The 17,105-nt window shown below is 44.0% G+C and overlaps 1 protein-coding gene across 8 annotated transcripts in view; it reads right to left on the reverse strand.

Moving 5' to 3' along the window:
• The window catches only part of TRAF5 (TNF receptor associated factor 5), a 31,605-nt gene that overhangs the window by 7,864 nt on the left and 6,636 nt on the right, over positions 1-17,105 (reverse strand). For 2 of the 8 annotated variants that reach the window (XM_013173911.3, XM_066993736.1), the window contains exons 1-9: positions 12,022-14,793; positions 6,703-6,847; positions 5,962-6,186; positions 3,777-3,834; positions 2,364-2,465; positions 1,353-1,517; positions 975-1,052; positions 518-592; positions 160-252 (exon numbers count right to left, since the gene is read on the reverse strand). In XM_013173911.3, the coding sequence (XP_013029365.3) occupies positions 160-252; positions 518-592; positions 975-1,052; positions 1,353-1,517; positions 2,364-2,465; positions 3,777-3,834; positions 5,962-6,176 (786 nt within the window). In that variant the 5' untranslated portion in view covers positions 6,177-6,186; positions 6,703-6,847; positions 12,022-14,793. Of the gene's footprint in view, positions 1-159; positions 253-517; positions 593-974; positions 1,053-1,352; positions 1,518-2,363; positions 2,466-3,776; positions 3,835-5,961; positions 6,187-6,702; positions 6,848-7,290; positions 11,452-12,021; positions 14,799-17,105 lie in introns of those variants that run through there. The other 6 variants (XM_066993733.1, XM_066993738.1, XM_066993735.1 and 3 more) reach the window with 6 other exon arrangements.

The following is a 17,105-nucleotide window of genomic DNA, read 5'->3' on the forward strand; positions in this document are numbered from 1 at the left end:
TTCAATAGAAGAGCTTATTCTGACTTCCGAGGTGTGCAAAGACAATAAAAACAGTCTTTTAAAGTATAGTTGAGCTAAAATAGGCAACAAATGCAAAATCTCGTATCGTCCTCCAAGCAGCCAAGAACTGTTGAAGAATGCTCATTAAATATGACTTACCTGTTCTTCCAATCTAGAGTTCTTGTCTAAAATCTGCAGCATGTGTTCCCTCAGGGCACCATTTTCATGTTCAGCAAGTTTTCCTCTTTTAACCTTAGTGAGGCAGAGGGAGAAGTGAAAGAATAAAATAATCAGATGCACAGATTTGTGAAGCTGGTGGGTAAAAAATATATTGATGCGAGCACTTAAAACATCCCCTCTGTGATTTGGAAGTCAGGGAATGGCAGTACTGGTTCTCTGTGGTAGCATCTTAGCCAATACTAGAAACGGTTGTGAAAGTACAAAAAAATGGTTATTTTGATTAATTATTCTGATTGGTTTGGAGCCCCAAAGCAAGCAAAGATTTATAAACCAGTACCTTTATAAGACAGCCATACTGCTTATACGGGCAGTCCACTTCAGTCTCAGGACACACAGCGTGATGCTTCTCAATCTGTATATATTAACAAAAAGACTTGTAATAAAATAAATATTAAATTACTTATTGCACTGATAAAATCTGAATACTTGCATGAAGGGTGAATAAAGGCCAATATCATGACTGATCACATAAAGAGGAAAATGAATATTTAGAGACAATAAGCAAGCTTGGTGTTCTCCCATACTGCTAAATACCAGAGCTTTGCCATGACCAAATACCTCATTTGTCAGGTGGGACACATATCACTTACAGGCGATTACACCAAACAAAGAAAATACTTGGAGTGATGAAGATTTATTGGTGCAAGCCAATGCTTGCGTCTATGATGCAAGTTTCAGTTTTCATAGAAGTGTGCAATTTACTGAATCACAGTATGTGAAAGAACTACTAGTACCTCCTTTTTTAGAATTATTTGTGAGCAGTTTTGGAGACAAGGCACAGGATAATCAGGACAGTCATCTTTCTCGTGATTCTGGGGAAAAAGAAAAACAACACAACAGTTTGCATTTTTCTAAAGTAGTATACATAAGGAAAGCTATTAAGTAATCATAAACATGCATGTACAAGCCCCATATCACATTGTTGGTCCTAAGAGAGCAACAGTAATTGGTATCATTTAAAGCAAATTTATTATGCTTTCTCCTTCAGCTACTCAGCCAAATTTTGCTTCATGAGTAGAAAATCCCCACTGCAGTGTTAGAAATTTTTTACTCAGAACTATTAGGAGGTAAAACATTTGCTATGGATTCCAGGGAACATTTTATAACCTTACCTTTATATTAATTAACATCACATATTTATTACAGTACTGACACATTTCTTCTCGAAATTTACAGTGCTGACTCAAGTGATCTTTCAAATCTTTTCGAAGGATTTGATCAAAACATCCATCGTTAGTGCACTGCAGACTTTCAAACAAACACTGTTGAAGATGCTCCTGCAACACATAACAGCAAATTAAAGCCCAGTGTGTTTCTCTGCATCTCCAGTTGTCCAACAGACACACAGAAATATTTGGCAGTCTGGTAACAAATAAAAGTTCGTGCACACCTTCCTAGTGTGAACTTAAAACTACAGCAAACCTGAAAATTTAGTCCTGTATTTGATTTCTACTTTTCATTCAAAAAGATCAAAATGGCCAGTACACCTTGGCAAGTTTTTCTGAATCAACTATCCCACTGTGCCTAAGTGTGCAGAAATTATGTACAGACACTATGGATATACTAAAGCTATCTCTGAGCTTACTCCTTGGATAGCTGGAGCCAGGAGGCTTACTGTCATGGCTCTGGGATTTCCCTGGCCTCAGGCCCTGCTTAGCAGCATGGCAGGGAGGTTACATTGAGCACCAACCCACTAATCTCCTTTGTGTCACTCTCCCTGATGCTGCATCACACTGCACAGACATTCTGATGTGAGTTATCCTTGCTATTTTTATCATTTTTAAATTCTCACATTATTAGTTTCTCACTATTGCATAGAAAACCCTCAGAATTTGACCCAATATGATCCTCCTGAACTTGCAAAATGATAGATGCATTCATAGCAACATAAAGCAAATGGTTCTTATTAAACCACCAAGGCAAAGCTGGAATAAGCTTACAGCCATAACATTTTAAGCATGGCTATACACTGTGAGTAACAAATGTTAAGTGATAGTCTATGCACTTAAACCACATTGCTACAAAAACTCTGAAATCTGAAGACGATCACTGAAATTTATCTTATAATACACAAAAATTTGCATGAAAATCAAAGGCTTCAAAATTTGATTGAGCAAACTCACCTGATATCGCCCCAGAATTATTTTTGAATTGCAGTCAGGGAAGTTTTTGCAGAACACATGCAAGTTCAGAACTTCTCTTTTACAACAGTTGTCTTTGAATACCTGTAAAGGAGTTAAATCAGCCTTCATATATAGTTATATGGGATATTATAAAATATATAAAAAACAAATATTGGTAACAGATAAAAGTCCATGTCGAAAAAAAACTGCAACAAATCTTCTAAGCACCCAAGTGTAGACTCCGTAATTGTCAGTATGGTTCTTGGTAATTCTTACTAAAAATACCGTTAAAAACACAAACTAAAACTTATATTGTGAATTTTCTAGTAGACACAGTGTTCTCTCCCCATGTAGTTATTCCACAGGTGCTAATCCACCTCTCAGCCTGCAGGATTAGTAGCTCAGGAGCTACAAAACCAGTGCCTGAATGCAGAAGAAAGTGGGCAGAGCTACAGGCCCCGAAGACCAAGTCAGCTGTGTGTACTGTTCCAGCAGTGCAGAGCACCTTTGGGATGGCGACGATGTTCACACACCCCATCTATATAGGCTCTGAGAAACAGCACTGTTCCCAGTTCTGTAAGCAGAAGCAAAGTAAGCTCTCAGAGCAAACTTTCAGTCTTATTTAGAGATCTACCTATACAGACCATTATACAGCTGCTCTGACGCCTGCTAATGTCATTAAGATTTCCACAGGGTAGAAGATAGCGAGTGAAAAACAACTATCACATGGACAGTCACAATTTCATCTGAGGAGTAAGAGAGAGAGAGGGGAAGGAAACATTTGATTTCACTGGGAAATTCATTTTGGCAGGATCAAGTATGTAGCATACTTTCAAGCTTTGGCATATAAATAAGAACAAATGCATCCATTACAAATATTCAATAGGTTGCAAAGTAAGAAATATGAACTTGTCTTTTCTTCTAAGAAGTTACCAAAAAGCAAATTAAGTCTGCTGGATTAATTAGATATTACAGAAATAATCAAGGCAGCAAATTAGAACCAAGTCAAAAATCAAAGACAATTAAGTAAACAAGATCCCCCAGCAAGTTCGGGGATAAAAAAGTAAGTCAATAAACTCTCGCTATAAAATATAAAACTCCACTATAAAAAACATCCAAAGACTAGAGAAGATTTAAAACACTGTGAAACTACTTGACAGTTTACTGGAATACAGAGGACTGAAGTGAAATAAGTTCAGAACGTGAGGTGTAAAATGAAGCTTTAGCTGTACATCCCGATTTCCTTTCTGAGAGAACATCAGTGAATATACAATTGCACTCAGCATTGTTTCATACGACAAAAACTATTCTTCCCCTGAGGACTAAAAGACGCAGATCCGCCTCGTTCTCATCTGTCTTACTTTTTCCAAGCAGATGGTCATTGCTGAAGCAACTGCAACTACAGCCACTTACCTCGTGCATTTTTATTGCTTCTTTGTCGACAGGACAGGTGGGTACTGCATTCAGTTCTCTAGATTAAAAGAAAAGTTGCATTAGCCCTCAGAAAATTTCATTTATTTTATAAAATGAGGCTATGCTACAATCTGCCTGGCAGAAGTCAGTACTAGATACATAAGTGACAAGGCAGAATACTCACATAATGTGAATGGCTGAATTTCAGTATGGCAAAGGGTAAAAGGGAGGATTTCCCTCCATTTTTATGAAGCCTTTTAAATGGTCAGCTATACCTTGAAGTCTGAATTTAAGTATCTCTTATTGCAAGATTTCATTCCATCTGTTGACACATTTCTAACAAAGCATCACAAAAGATCCTTTATACCAAAGCGATACTTTGTTTGTGAAATCACTAATGTTCTAGTTCGTTAAACTATCCAAGAAATACACACCCGGTCCTGTTAATTTACTAGCTCTAGAACAGAATGCTAAACCAGGCATACCTTCAATGTTCAAAAAACATTTTGGGGCTTTTGCACAAGCGCCAGGTAGTACAGAATACAAGCGAAAACAGTCTTGCTACATGGACTGGTACTTGAAGCAGGTGGTTACCTAACAAGTAAGGATGAGGAAAAGGCAGAAGCATTTAACATCTTTTTTGCCTCATTATTTAATAGCAATGGGAGATCTTGGGTAGCCTGGACTTTAGAGTTGGAGGATCATGACTGGGGGAGCAGTGACTTTCCATCTGTGGTCACAAAATTGTAAGGCAAGAGCTGTATCAGCTTGACGTTCATAAGTCTCTGGGGCCTGACAGGATTTGCTTCAGAGAGCTGCAGGAGTTAGTGGACGCTACAGCTGGAGCCCCCTCAACAATTTACCAAAGGTCGGGGCAGCCTAGGGAGGTCCCTGCTGACTGGCAGCCAGCACTACACCCGTCTGCAAACTGGGCATGAGAGAAGGCCCAGGAAACCACAGAGCTGCCAGTGCAACCGACTGAGAGAGAAATGTGTTCACACTTGGCTGGGCGATGAACTGGCTCGATGGTAGAGCTCAGAGGGTTGTAGTGACTGGGGCCGCGTCTGGCTGTGGGATGTCGCCAGCAGTGCTCCCCAGGGCTCGACTTCAGGGCCAGATCTGTTCAACGCTGCTGCCGATGGTCTGAGTGCAGCAATGGAGCACGTCCTCAGCTGGCTGGCTGATGGTGCTCAACTGGGAGGTGCTGCTGGCTCCCTGGAGGGACGAGAGGCCTTGCAGGGGATCTGGATAGGCTGGAGCTCTGGGCGACCACCGAGAGCACACAGCTCAGCGCAGGAGAAGGCTGTGTGCTGCACCTGGGTGCCGTGATGCAGACCATGGGCTGTCCGGTCTGGGGAAGAGGAGGCTGAGGGGCAGCCTCGCTGCTCCCTACAGCTTCCCAAGGCAGGGAAGCACAGAGGGAGGTGCCAGGCTCTGCTCCTGGGAACTGATAGCAGGATGCACGGGAACAGCATGGAGCTGGGTCGGAGCGGGTCAGACTGGGCACAAGGAAATATTTATTTACCCTCAGGGTGGTCAGACACCGGGACAGGCTTCCTAGAGAGGTGGTTGATGCCCCACGCCTTTCAGTGTTCAAGAGGCAGTGGGACAATGCCCTCAGTAACATGCTTTAAATTTTGGGGAGCCCTGAGGTGGCCAGGCACTTGGACTTGATGGTCTTTGAAGGTCCCTTCCAACTGACCTATTCTACTCTATTCTAAAAATCAATGCAAGAAATACAAAATCCAATCTAGCATGCCCCAGTCCTCTTTAAAGAAGTGATATGGAAGCAAATGAAACCAACCTTAATCTAACCACCAGTACCAACCAATAATGTGAAATAATTCAAAAAAAAATCACCTGAATAGTACAATAATAGAAAGACAGACCTAGACAGTGTCTCTCTCAATAAAGTTTAAGTTTACATCAAAAATTTCCTTATGCTGACTTTCATGCAGTTACCAAAGCAATCCCATATTCCTTACCAGCACCATGTAAGGTCGTTAGAGATATCTTTAAAAGACTGAGTGTGCAGTCATTAAATTCAACAGTTTCCACTGACTCCTACATATTATCAGATGATTACTATTGCTGTGGTATTTACTGTTGATTTATGAAAGGTCCTGACTTCTGTTCAGAACAGGAGGATGGGGAGCATGTAGATACAGAAGGAGTCTGTACTAACCGCAAAGTAAGAATGCACTGCTGGCAAAATCGGTGACCACATCCTGTCTGGTGGGGATTGTGAAGGACTAGGTGGCAGTAGGCACACTTGTACCGGTCCTCTAAGGTTTCCACAAACTTGTAGTCAGCATCAGGTTCGAAGTCCAGAGAAACAGCACTGGCAGAGTTCTGGCGTGTGAAGATGCCTGAGAGACCAGTGAGTTCGTCACAGGCCATGGAAGCTGCACTGTAAAACCACACACAGGAAGAATCCCGTTAAATGCTCACAGTCAGTCACGTCACCTCAGCTACAGCTTACAGCAGACTGCCACCCGTCTGAAGGTTTTCATTTGCAGAAAGGTCCAACAGATTTCAGAGGGAAATGGGGCATCGACTATAGAAGAACAACACAAGGCTCAGAGGACCACAAGACGGTGTTTACATGACAAGCACTAAAACACACTTTATAAGAAGCTTCATAATCTGAAAACTATTCCCCAGAACAGAGTAAAAATAATCCTTAATTCCTTAATCTTTTTGCAGCATCTGGTAGTCTCAAAAAATTAAAACAGTCAGAGGTGCAGTCGGGGAAAGCAGAGGCCTAGTCGTGACCTTAATGTTTGCCAGGAAAGTCTACGTTTAATGTAAAGCCCTCCCACATGGTATTCCGAATTCATTGCACTGGTGCAAGCAGAAGACAGCTTTGTGATTCATGGCAAGGAACATACAAAAAAAAAAAAAAAAAGGAGCAAGGAGATTTTACCTTCAGTTTAGGTGTTATAGGAGTCAAAGCCTCTTAACTTGACATCTTTCTTTTTCCAGCTGATCACTCATAGCAGTAGACTATACTCCTATTTTTTCAAAATTTTACTTAATTACATGCAAGTTCTCGGCTATATTAATCCTGCCTGCAAGATGTGATGAAAAAAAAAAAAAGGAAGATTGCAGTCAGAAACGTGACATAAGTTTTTCACTCAACTTAGTAAAAGCTCACAGACAGCAGATGAATGCTATGTTAGTTTTCTAATAGGAAAAACCAGCAACATTTGTTTCCAGTCCTAATAGTCACAAACCTTAATGTTTGCCCTGGTCCTTCAATCTCGCAGTACTTTTTTGCAAGTAGCCCAAGACCTAGAGCTGCTCAGGTTTTCATTTCTTGCAGCTCTGCATTCAGAATACATTTATACTCACAGGATGTGTACAAACACGCAGTGCCTGCCACAACCACCTCCTCTTAAATAAAAAACATAACTCAAGAGTTTGCTCTTCGGCTTGTGTGTCTGTACCTCATTCCTGACAGCACAAAACTCACTGTGAACAGGCGTTACAATGAGGCAATTAAAACACTTACCCTCCATCTAAAGCACTGCCTGTAGGGTTATAGCGATGCAGAAGTTTTTTATTTGCGTGAACTCTAAGGCACCCTGCGACAGAGCTTTGGCTCTCAGGACGCTTCACAGGGAGGTGCTCGATTTTGCGGCCGCACTTCAGCAGACTGCTTCCCTGCAGGCACATCACCCTCCCTGTCAGTCACCTGAGTCACTTTTACTGGCAGCAGCTTCTCCCTGAGAGGTCTGACTCAGCTCCTGCAAGGTCACAGAGGGTGCATGCTGCTTTAGCGGGGAAGCAGGGCTGGCACATCACCATCAGCAACCCCACAGCTGGCATGAGGCAGCACGCCAAGTGCTGATGCGCTGGCACGCCGCGTTTAGCTGTGGGCTGCTGGCCTAAGAAAGCAGCGATGAGTGTGGTGCAGCATGGAGCTCAAGCATCTCCTGGGGTTCAGAAAGCAATGTGCATTTTCTTTGCTGCTTCGAAATCCCACTCTGGGCAAGAAGATCCTGAAGGTAGAGAGCCAAGCCTCCTTGTAGGCTCTGTGGGGTGCCCACCCACTAACCTACAGGACAGGATGTCAAGCTTGTCAGTCACCATTGATCACGTCATCTGACCCTTCCTCCTCTGAAAACAGGGTTTCCATTCCCCTGGTGCTTACTAAGGAGTGATTTGATTCTCCTCGTGCCCAGCGGGGACCCAAAGAGGCAGCCCAAAGGGCTTACCAGCCTTGTGCCTCAGCCCAGTGGCAGGGGGCTTCCATGGCAGGTGAGTGATGGCCACGGTGACCTGTACAGCATGAGCCATCTGCAGACAAATCTGCTATGAACCCACTGCTCAGCGGGAACCCCAAAACATATTTCCCTCCTCTTGGTTACAAATGCTCCTTCCCATTTAAGTAACACCCAATTTCTCCAGTCCTATCACACTCCAGGACTCACATTGTCCGGTGTTACGGATTTAACAAGTTGATGCTGCACTGTGTAAAAATCACACCAAAGATAAAAATCCACGATTATCAACTTTTGCCTTTAAGGGTCTGCACCAAGACCCATCCACACCCAGACAACTCAGGACATTTACCATCGCTGCCAGCTGTTTTATGACTGCTGTAGGGTTGGTGGCCATTTTTATGAGGGAACAGGCCACAGGAGGTGTTTCTGTGAGGAAACAGGCCACATGGAGCATTTTTGTCAGGAAACAGGCCATGCGGGGCATTTTTGTGAGAAAAAGGGGCCATGTGGGGCACTTTTGTGTGAAAACGGGCCATACGACATGCATTGGCCCCACTAAGGACCCCAGGGTGGCCTCAGCCCCTTGATGGCCCAGCATCTTCCTGTCATTTCCTAGCACAATCCTTCAGCCCAGGATCAGCTCTTCCATAGGGCTGGGACTGAGCAATGTTGGGCATAACTCAGAAAAGGGGCACTTTTTGCCACATGCCAAAGCCAGGCCCACTGGCCTAGGCGAGCCCCGAGGAAGGCTGAGGTGATGCCTGGGTGACATACCTGCCACCAGCCAATGCTCAGCGTGATGCATCCCCACCGCCACCACAGCGGCTCTGGGCTGGCTGTAGAAGCCCTTCTTCCCCTCCCAGCCCACGCCTGTTCTCTTTGAGCTGAAACCAGTGGGAAACCATCAGGGGAAAAAGCACATTTTGCGCGTGTGCGCCTGCCGCTGGTTGACTGAATCAACTTCCTGCTTGCGCCAGTGCCCGGCCCACGCTGGAGCTGAGGTGTGCTTTCACTTCTGCCTGCTCACGGCCGCGAACAAAGCGAAGGCATCCTCTCTTTGCATATGCGGCGAGTTTTTCTAGCGTGTGTGTGAAGTGCAATGTCGTTTGAAAATACGCAGCGCTGGTGCGCCCGTGCTGCATGGCGATGCTCTTGAAGCAGCCACGCACGACAAAGTGACCCCCCTGCAAAAGCACCCCAAAAAATGAAACAATCTATAGGCACTGAAAATCTACATGTCAAAATTGGATCTCTATACAACAAAATGAACAGAATTAACTTTGACCCCACATTAGAGAAGCGGTTTGAATCACCTGAAGCCAAGCCCAAGTCCTGCAAAGAGGTACCAAAGGGTGGGAGCTGAATGGCAGCACAGCACAAAGAGCTCGCTGCCACGTCCCCATGTCGTTTCAGCATCCCAGCCCTACCTACACCGACAGCAGAATACGCAAAACGCTTCTGGAACAACTTCTATATGTAACTGTGTTGCATGCAGATGCTTTAATCTCACTGGAAATAATCCAAGATGGAGAAATTTCATAACACAAATACAATTTCTTAATTGGGGGCTATCCAGTTTTAATTACCACCACACCAGATGAAGGCCAAGCATTTCTGGAAAAATGGTCCACACTTGGCATATCTTGCTGTTCAGAAAAGGAGTAAGACACGCAGAACAAAAGAAGAAAAATCAACATGGGGATGACTTCCTATCATATGGCCATTATATTAACATTTCTAAACCCACATTAAAGCAGTTCCCCCCAGCAGTGATGCTGCCTGTCCACGTCACCAGCAGTCAGAAAGGAGAAGACACAGTGTGCAGCACTGATATTGAACTATCACATTTTTTTTAGCCATGTACCTACTGCACACAGAGAAAAACGCCCCTGCAATGCGGTAGTTCTTTTTTAAGAAAGTATGTTTTTCCTGTTTTCTCTCACGTGAGAGTAAGTTCCCAAGAGAGGTTATCTCATTGCCACACAAGCTACGAGCACATCAGCCACCACAGCTGGCTGTTGCACCAAAATGTCCAGACTTGTAGACCCAAGGCCCAGGCACCAAATGCCACCATGCCTTGTAGACGGAGAAGGGCAAGTATGTGAATTATTATCACAGGTTTGGTCATTAAGCTTGGACAAGAACACAGGATGCTTGGCCCTGCTGGCTAGCAAGTAAGAGGCGCTACCAGCTGAGAGCACAGTCTCAGTCAGGTTCACTGTGTAAAGGAGGATAATGCTCAGCTATGCTCCAGGGTTGCGGCACTGCTCAGTAAAAAACACCGTGATCATTTCCTTACCTATCATGCTTCCATGAAATACATATAATAGGGCATGAAAAGAAGTTATACACCTGTATTCCTACACTCTAGCTCTAGTTCAGCTCTATTGCTTTGCCCCAAGATGCTTGCTAGGGAGAGGTCTTAGAGGATGCTGTGTCCCTCCCTCTGAAGATTATCTACCTTATACGGCCTACCAGAACTCGAAGCCTGCCTTAGTCATGACAGGGTAAGTTTTGTAAAAATCAATACACTTTAGAGGTTTAAGATCAATTCACTTCATTGGGAGCTGACAAAGAAATGATAGAGGGGAACATACCTTGCATTAAAATGACCCTCTCCAAGCTGCCTTATAAACTAGGTAGATTAGCTGCCTCCTGTACTTTTGAATTAAAATAACCAAGTTATATGATTTACTAGTAATAGAAGGCTTCTCCTTAAAAACAGGAGACAACAAAGATATGCCCCAACTCTTAATGTACACATCTGAACAGGTAACGGTCTGCTAAAGGACTACCATTAATGTCTACTCACGTTTAAAATACATACTGATTGAAGGTACAGCAGATTATATTGAACCACAGAAAGAAAAGCAGATGATGCCACCTGACATCACTGCTGGATCATCCTTGTCCCTCCTAACCCGGGAAGAGTTACAGTATCTTGACCGCTGATAACAAAACAACTAGCAGAGTCCCTGCAGGGAGAAGGAGCCTGGCTGCACCACTTGTGGCCTCTCAGCCCTGAGGTCACGGAGGAAAAGGATCCAGCACAGACTCACCACTGATAAGCAGGGCTCACTCCTTCTTCACCTGGCAGCAAATCAACCCCCAAAGCTATCCTGCTATTGTCCTAATTGCTTAAAAATTACAGTGCAGTGACCAACTGGTATCCACAAAAGAGTACTTCCAACAACAATCATTTCCTATCGGATATGTGCCTGTGGCCCCATAGAGCTTGTTGCTGCAGAGGGCAGCAGAATCAAATTTGATTTCATTTGTATTTAGGCAATACTATCCCATTCAAATTCCAGTATCACCTTATTCTAAAAGCACAATAAAACTTTACTAAGCAAGCATCAATTTGCTAACCTCCAAAGGCAAATTTTCACTAAGCGGAGTAAGGCAGTATGGTTTTCGTAAGCATTACAGTAAATCCCAAAGCATTACAAAAAAAAAAAAAAAAAAAAAAAACACTTGACTTCATTATTTTTAAGGCATATATTACAACACAGATAGCACTTTAAAAATTAAAAATACACTCATACAACTAACAAACCATATCGGGTGCTGAAGTAGCTTTGATTTTACAGCCAGCTTGCTTATTTGCTATTTTCCCTGGACTTCCTAATCACTCATTCATTAATTTTATATCATCAATAAATCTCTCTCCATCTAACCAACACAATGTTATGTTACAGTAATATGGACTTTTGTCTTAAAATAATCCCATTCACTGCTGGGAATTAATTTTCTTCCTAACACTGCTGGAGGTTGCATTCAAAAGTCATTAAAAAGAAGAAGAAATCAATGAAACTACCCTATAACCTAGAAATTAAAACAAAACAGAACACAACACACTTTTCTTTTCCCCCCAGTGGCTGCATTTCAAGCCAGTAAACCCTGATGGTCCTCAAGAAAATATTGTACAGGTCATTCTCTATCAGACTACCGTGCTGCAGAACTGAGCAATTCTTTCATTTGACATTCACTTCTGCATCAACACATGGATGTTTTACCGTCTTCCTGAGCACCAGCAGAAATTCACGCAGGAAGGCAGCCAGCAAGTCTCACCGCCGTTACAGCCCGGCACTCAGCGCGACAGTGCCGGTGTGGCGGGTGAGCGCCGTTCCTGAGATCTTTCAGACTCTGAAGCCTCCTCCTAACGCAGCCACGCAGCACCCACGCATCCCCCTGCAACAGCTAGTACCTGAAGAGCCACTTAAGGATGACAAAAGGTTATAACAGTATTAAATTCCTGCCCTCATTAACGAGACGCGTTTTGGTAGGACTGTACCTGGAAACTGTAGCTGATCCTCAATGGGGAGAAAATGAGAGAGACAGAGAGAGAGTGAGAGAGTGCACACGAGTCTGAGCTTTGTGGTTAAAACAACAGTACGAGCATTTTAAAACAGCAAGGGAGTGGAAATCCCCTGGTGTAGCTTTGAAAAGATCACGGCTAAAACAGTTTCAGAGGTGCTAGGACAGAAGCAAGCCCTTGAAAAGTATTTTCCCTTGCAGCACTGATGTAGCGACTGCAGAATTTACTATTTGGAGTAGCATAAGGTTACCAAGAACTTTTCTCTTCCTCCTGGAAGCCGAGGAAACTGCACCAGTTTGAACACGGAGCTATATACAGGAACTTACGCTCAAGGCTGCATGGGCATTTTACATTTGAACTGAACTTTCTAAGTGAAATAAAATGACTTTTATGAAAATAAATGTTTATATTTAGATTTGCAATAACTAAAGTGGCCATACATCCTAATTATTTCATAGCCTGAAGTTAATTGCACTTGCAGCATTCCCGGCAGCCTTCACCTCCACAGACTGTGTACGTCACCCTCCTTTCCCCTGACCAAGCCACACTTCCCCTCCCGTAGTGCCACAGACTCCATCTCTAGCCCCTCCACTGGCTTTCTGGTCTCTTCTCCTAATTTATTTGGTATGTTTACAAAGAAAGCCATCAGCTTGAGTACTGGGCCTTGGCTTGGTCAGTTAGATAAGCCCCTAACTAAGCAAAGTAATAACAATTACTTGCCCCGCGAAGTTATCTTATTTTCTATAAAAGCAAAACATTTGAGCACTCCTGTTGTTTAAAATTCGGGTATTCCAAAGAAAGCTTCTGTTCTGTCTCATAGCAAACGCCACACATACTCTCTTTAGTCTTTTCCCTTTAGTTAAGCTTGCTCCCAGAGCATTTCTAACCTGGATCAATCACTATCTCCCCTTCCAGGTGGCATTTCAGCTTACCACATTTTCCCGAACCTTCCCTGAAGCCCTGGAACAGCTGTGTCATCGCTGAGGTCAATACAACGCTGTTAAAATGAAAGGCATCTATTTGAAGGCCTGCTTCTTCTTTATGTGATCGATTAAACTGATCCAAGATGCATTTCGAGACATAGCCTAAGCCCACTTCTGTGTTTAAGCTCTATAAAACAGCAGGTACCGTTTCGTCCTTGCAATGTCCTTAGGCTGTGCCTTGGTCGAGCAGCTGGCTAGGCACAGCCTCTGCAGGCTGACATCAGGAGAGTGAAACAACTGTCATGGGGATTCTCCTTGAAACGGGCAGCTCTGGAGGAAGCACCCGTCCCGCCGGTGCCGTCGGGAGGCAGCGCTGCAGAGAGCCTAACGCAGTGAGCGCAGCTCCAGGAAGCGCCATCTGCTTCTGGGAAGCTTTGGGGAAAACCCCAAATGGAGAAGTTGAGTAGGAGCAGGATCTTCATTTTAAACAATTTCACTCTGCAGATGAGTAGCAGGCGATGGGCCAGTCTTGTTCATGGGCACCCCTCGATTTCCTCCAGTGCTAAGCGCAGTGCTGAGGACTGACCACGGCAGGAGGAACCAGCAAGGAGCATCAGCAAGCACAGAGCACTCATGACAGGATGACAGTAAGTGAAAAGACAGAAGGGAAGAGCATTTAGGAATGAGGGGAAAGAAACAAAGATGCGGGAACAACATAAACAAGCAAAAAGTACGGAAATGAGGTAACAGTAAGGGATGGAGAGCAAGACAATGAACTTTCTTTTTCTTTTTTTTCTTGAAGGGTATCAAAACCAAAGCGAAGTCCTCACTTTCCCTAACAAATAATAGGCCGCCACACATTTTGCATGACTAGGCCCAAGAAGCTTTTAACATTACCTCTCCTTCCCCGCCACGAGTCACACACCGTTCAGTCACTGCGGCCATTAGTACCTATTCAAGGCACAGAAGTCTTGTTTTAATTCTCCGAGCACACAAGCATCTGACTTGGTCTTAATGAGTGACTTAATCAGCACGTACACAGAAATCTGAATAAATTCAACACTTATCTCTCTGAATTATTAGGACAAAATCAAATTCTGCTAAGTTCTCCAGGACACAGGAGATTTTGGCAGGCCACCCACTTTTCAAATGCTCACTAGTTCCAGGTGTTAAAGACTTCTTTCACCCCAGCTGCAGGAATTCACGAGCCCAGTGGATTTTGCTCAAATACACACATGCATCTGATGACATACAGATACACGTTTCTTAGCCACAGTCCTCACTGATAGGGAAATCACGAACGTCAGAAACCGAATGGCAGCAGTGACCCCATGAACTTGCTGCTGGGGAAGTGATGACAATGGAGATTGTCACCATTGTCTTTTCTTAAAAACAAAAAAGGGGAAAGGACACATTCTTAAGAAGTCCTGATGAGATCAAGCAGGACACGCCGGAGGTTTGCACAGGTAGAGATGGAGAGGTGCTCTTGCACAGCCCATTATCAGGTGAGCTGCCATGTAAGGATGCTAACACACTCAGGGTGGCACTCAGCCCCGCTCTTGCTGTTGGCACCACTTTTAGCTTTATTATACATATCATATAATTATTATACATATATATATATATGTAAGTTTTAGCTTTATTATATATATTATATATATTATATATATTATATATTTAGCTTTATTTTACTGAACAGCATCACTGCGTTTTTAGCGACCTTAAGGTGTGCCTCATGCATCGCCAAGGTCAATGTTGGTAATTCCTCAGGGAACAACTGCCCTGACACGAGGTTTAATGTCAATGACAAAGAAACAGACCAGTTTTCTCCACAGATAGTGCCCAGTAGCCTTGCATAATGTCTGCCATTGAATAAGTGTTCCGGTGACCATTGATACCTGCTGTCTCTAGGACAATGTTAAGAAATGAAACCTCTGATTTTGCTTTCATATTTAGTAAGGACCACGTTCCAGTTTCAAGTGCATGGATTCATTGTTGGCTTAGGGCAGAAACTCTGTGTCAGAAACTGATAACAGCCTCTGAGCAGATGAGGCTGAAAACTGTACGGGCTTACCAATGATAAGACCTCACAGCAACTATTTTGGGCAAGACTACTTTGCAGATTGCTCCTCTCCTTGAGGCTTGTTTCATCGCTAGGTGGCTTTGCGTAACAACAATAAATAGGTTTTGCATTTCAGTATTACCTTCCACAAAATACGGACACAGCAGCATAGAGAACATGGTATGCAGACGTCAATATACTACAAACATAAGCTTGCTTTAAGAGTTCCCCACACAAAGACAAATACGCTTATCTATGAAGCACTCTGGGCAGTCCCATATCAAAACCACTGTGGTTTAGGGTGCAGACAGTTTCTCACATACTTATTTACTTGTTGCAAGGCTGAGCCATGGAGACTATGGAAATTTTTGCTACGTTTTTATTAACAATATGCATGACTCAAGTTTCCTTACCCTCCCGAGCAGTGCTGCGCACCAGGGTAAAGAGGTTAGCCTCTTTCCTGGGCTGAGGGAAGAAGGTGGAACAACTGCATGTACAACCCAAACCAATGCAGATAAGAGTGGGACGACTAACAGCATGAACATTAACTCTTCACGGTCACGAGCCAAGAAACTTGGGAAGAAAAGGGCCAGAAAGCAAAACGAGGTTCTGACAGTGTCACTGCAGATCAGGGCACAGACCCAAGGGGGCACTGGACGTGTCAGCATGCTGCTCCTGGCAGGCCACTAAGCACTGCAGAGAATGGGATGCCTACAAGGTGAAAGAAAATACCTCTATCGCTGCACTTACCAAGAAGATTAAGAACCCAACAAATTCATACAGACTCCTTGGAGTGCCAGAGAAAGAAATGCTCTCTCCATAGCCAACCACTTATTGAAGAAAAATCACCTCTATCTCTTTATAATCAAAGGCTCAGAAAAAAAGAACTGACAAAGATAAAGGCCTAGACGTTAGCTTAAAGAAAGGACACAAATAAAGCCAGGGAGATCAAGCACCCAACACGTCTGTAGCTGCACACTGAAAGCGTTTTTGCAGTTATTCAAACAATGTTGAGCACAAAACGAATAGTTTCTGCCCTATCTGGGACTGGGACTATTAAATAGCTTTGTCAGTGAAATGGACAGTGGGACCGAGTGCACCCTCAGCAGGTTTGCTGACGACACCGAGCTGTGAGGTGTGTTTGACTCACAGGAGGGAAGGGATGCCATCCAGAGGGACCTGGGCAGGCCTGAGAGATGGGGCTGTGTGAACAACATGCTGGTCAACAAGGCCAAGTCCTACACCTGGGTCTGGGCAATCCCAAGCACAAATACAGGCTGGGTGACAAGAACATAGAGAGCAGTTCTAACGAGAAGGACTTGGGGATGCTGGTTGATGAAAAACTCAGTATGAGCCAGCAACGTGCACTTGCAGACCATAAAGCCAACAGCATCCATCTAATGCAGCATGGCCAGCAGGGTGAGGGAGGTGACTCTCCCCATCTGCCCTGCTCTGATGAGACCCCACCTGGAGCCCTACGGTCAGCTCTCGTGCTCCCCGCACAAGAAGGACATGGATGTATTAGAATGAGTCCAAAGGAAAGCCATGAGGATGCTCAGAGGGCTGGAGCACATCTCCTATGAAGACAGGCTGAGGGAGTTGGGGTTGTTCAGCCTGGAGAAGTGAAGGCCCCAGGGAGACCTTACAGCGGCCTTCCTGTGCCTAAAGGGGCCTGCAGGAAAGCTGGGGAGGGACTCTTGGTCAGGGGGTGGAGTGATAGGACAACAGGAAATGGATTTAAACTAAAAGACGGGAGATTTAGATTAGATATTAGGAAGAAATTCTTCACTCAGAGAG

The sequence above is a fragment of the Anser cygnoides genome, chromosome 3, assembly GCF_040182565.1.
Source record: "Anser cygnoides isolate HZ-2024a breed goose chromosome 3, Taihu_goose_T2T_genome, whole genome shotgun sequence".
Classification (NCBI taxonomy): Eukaryota; Metazoa; Chordata; class Aves; order Anseriformes; family Anatidae; genus Anser; species Anser cygnoides.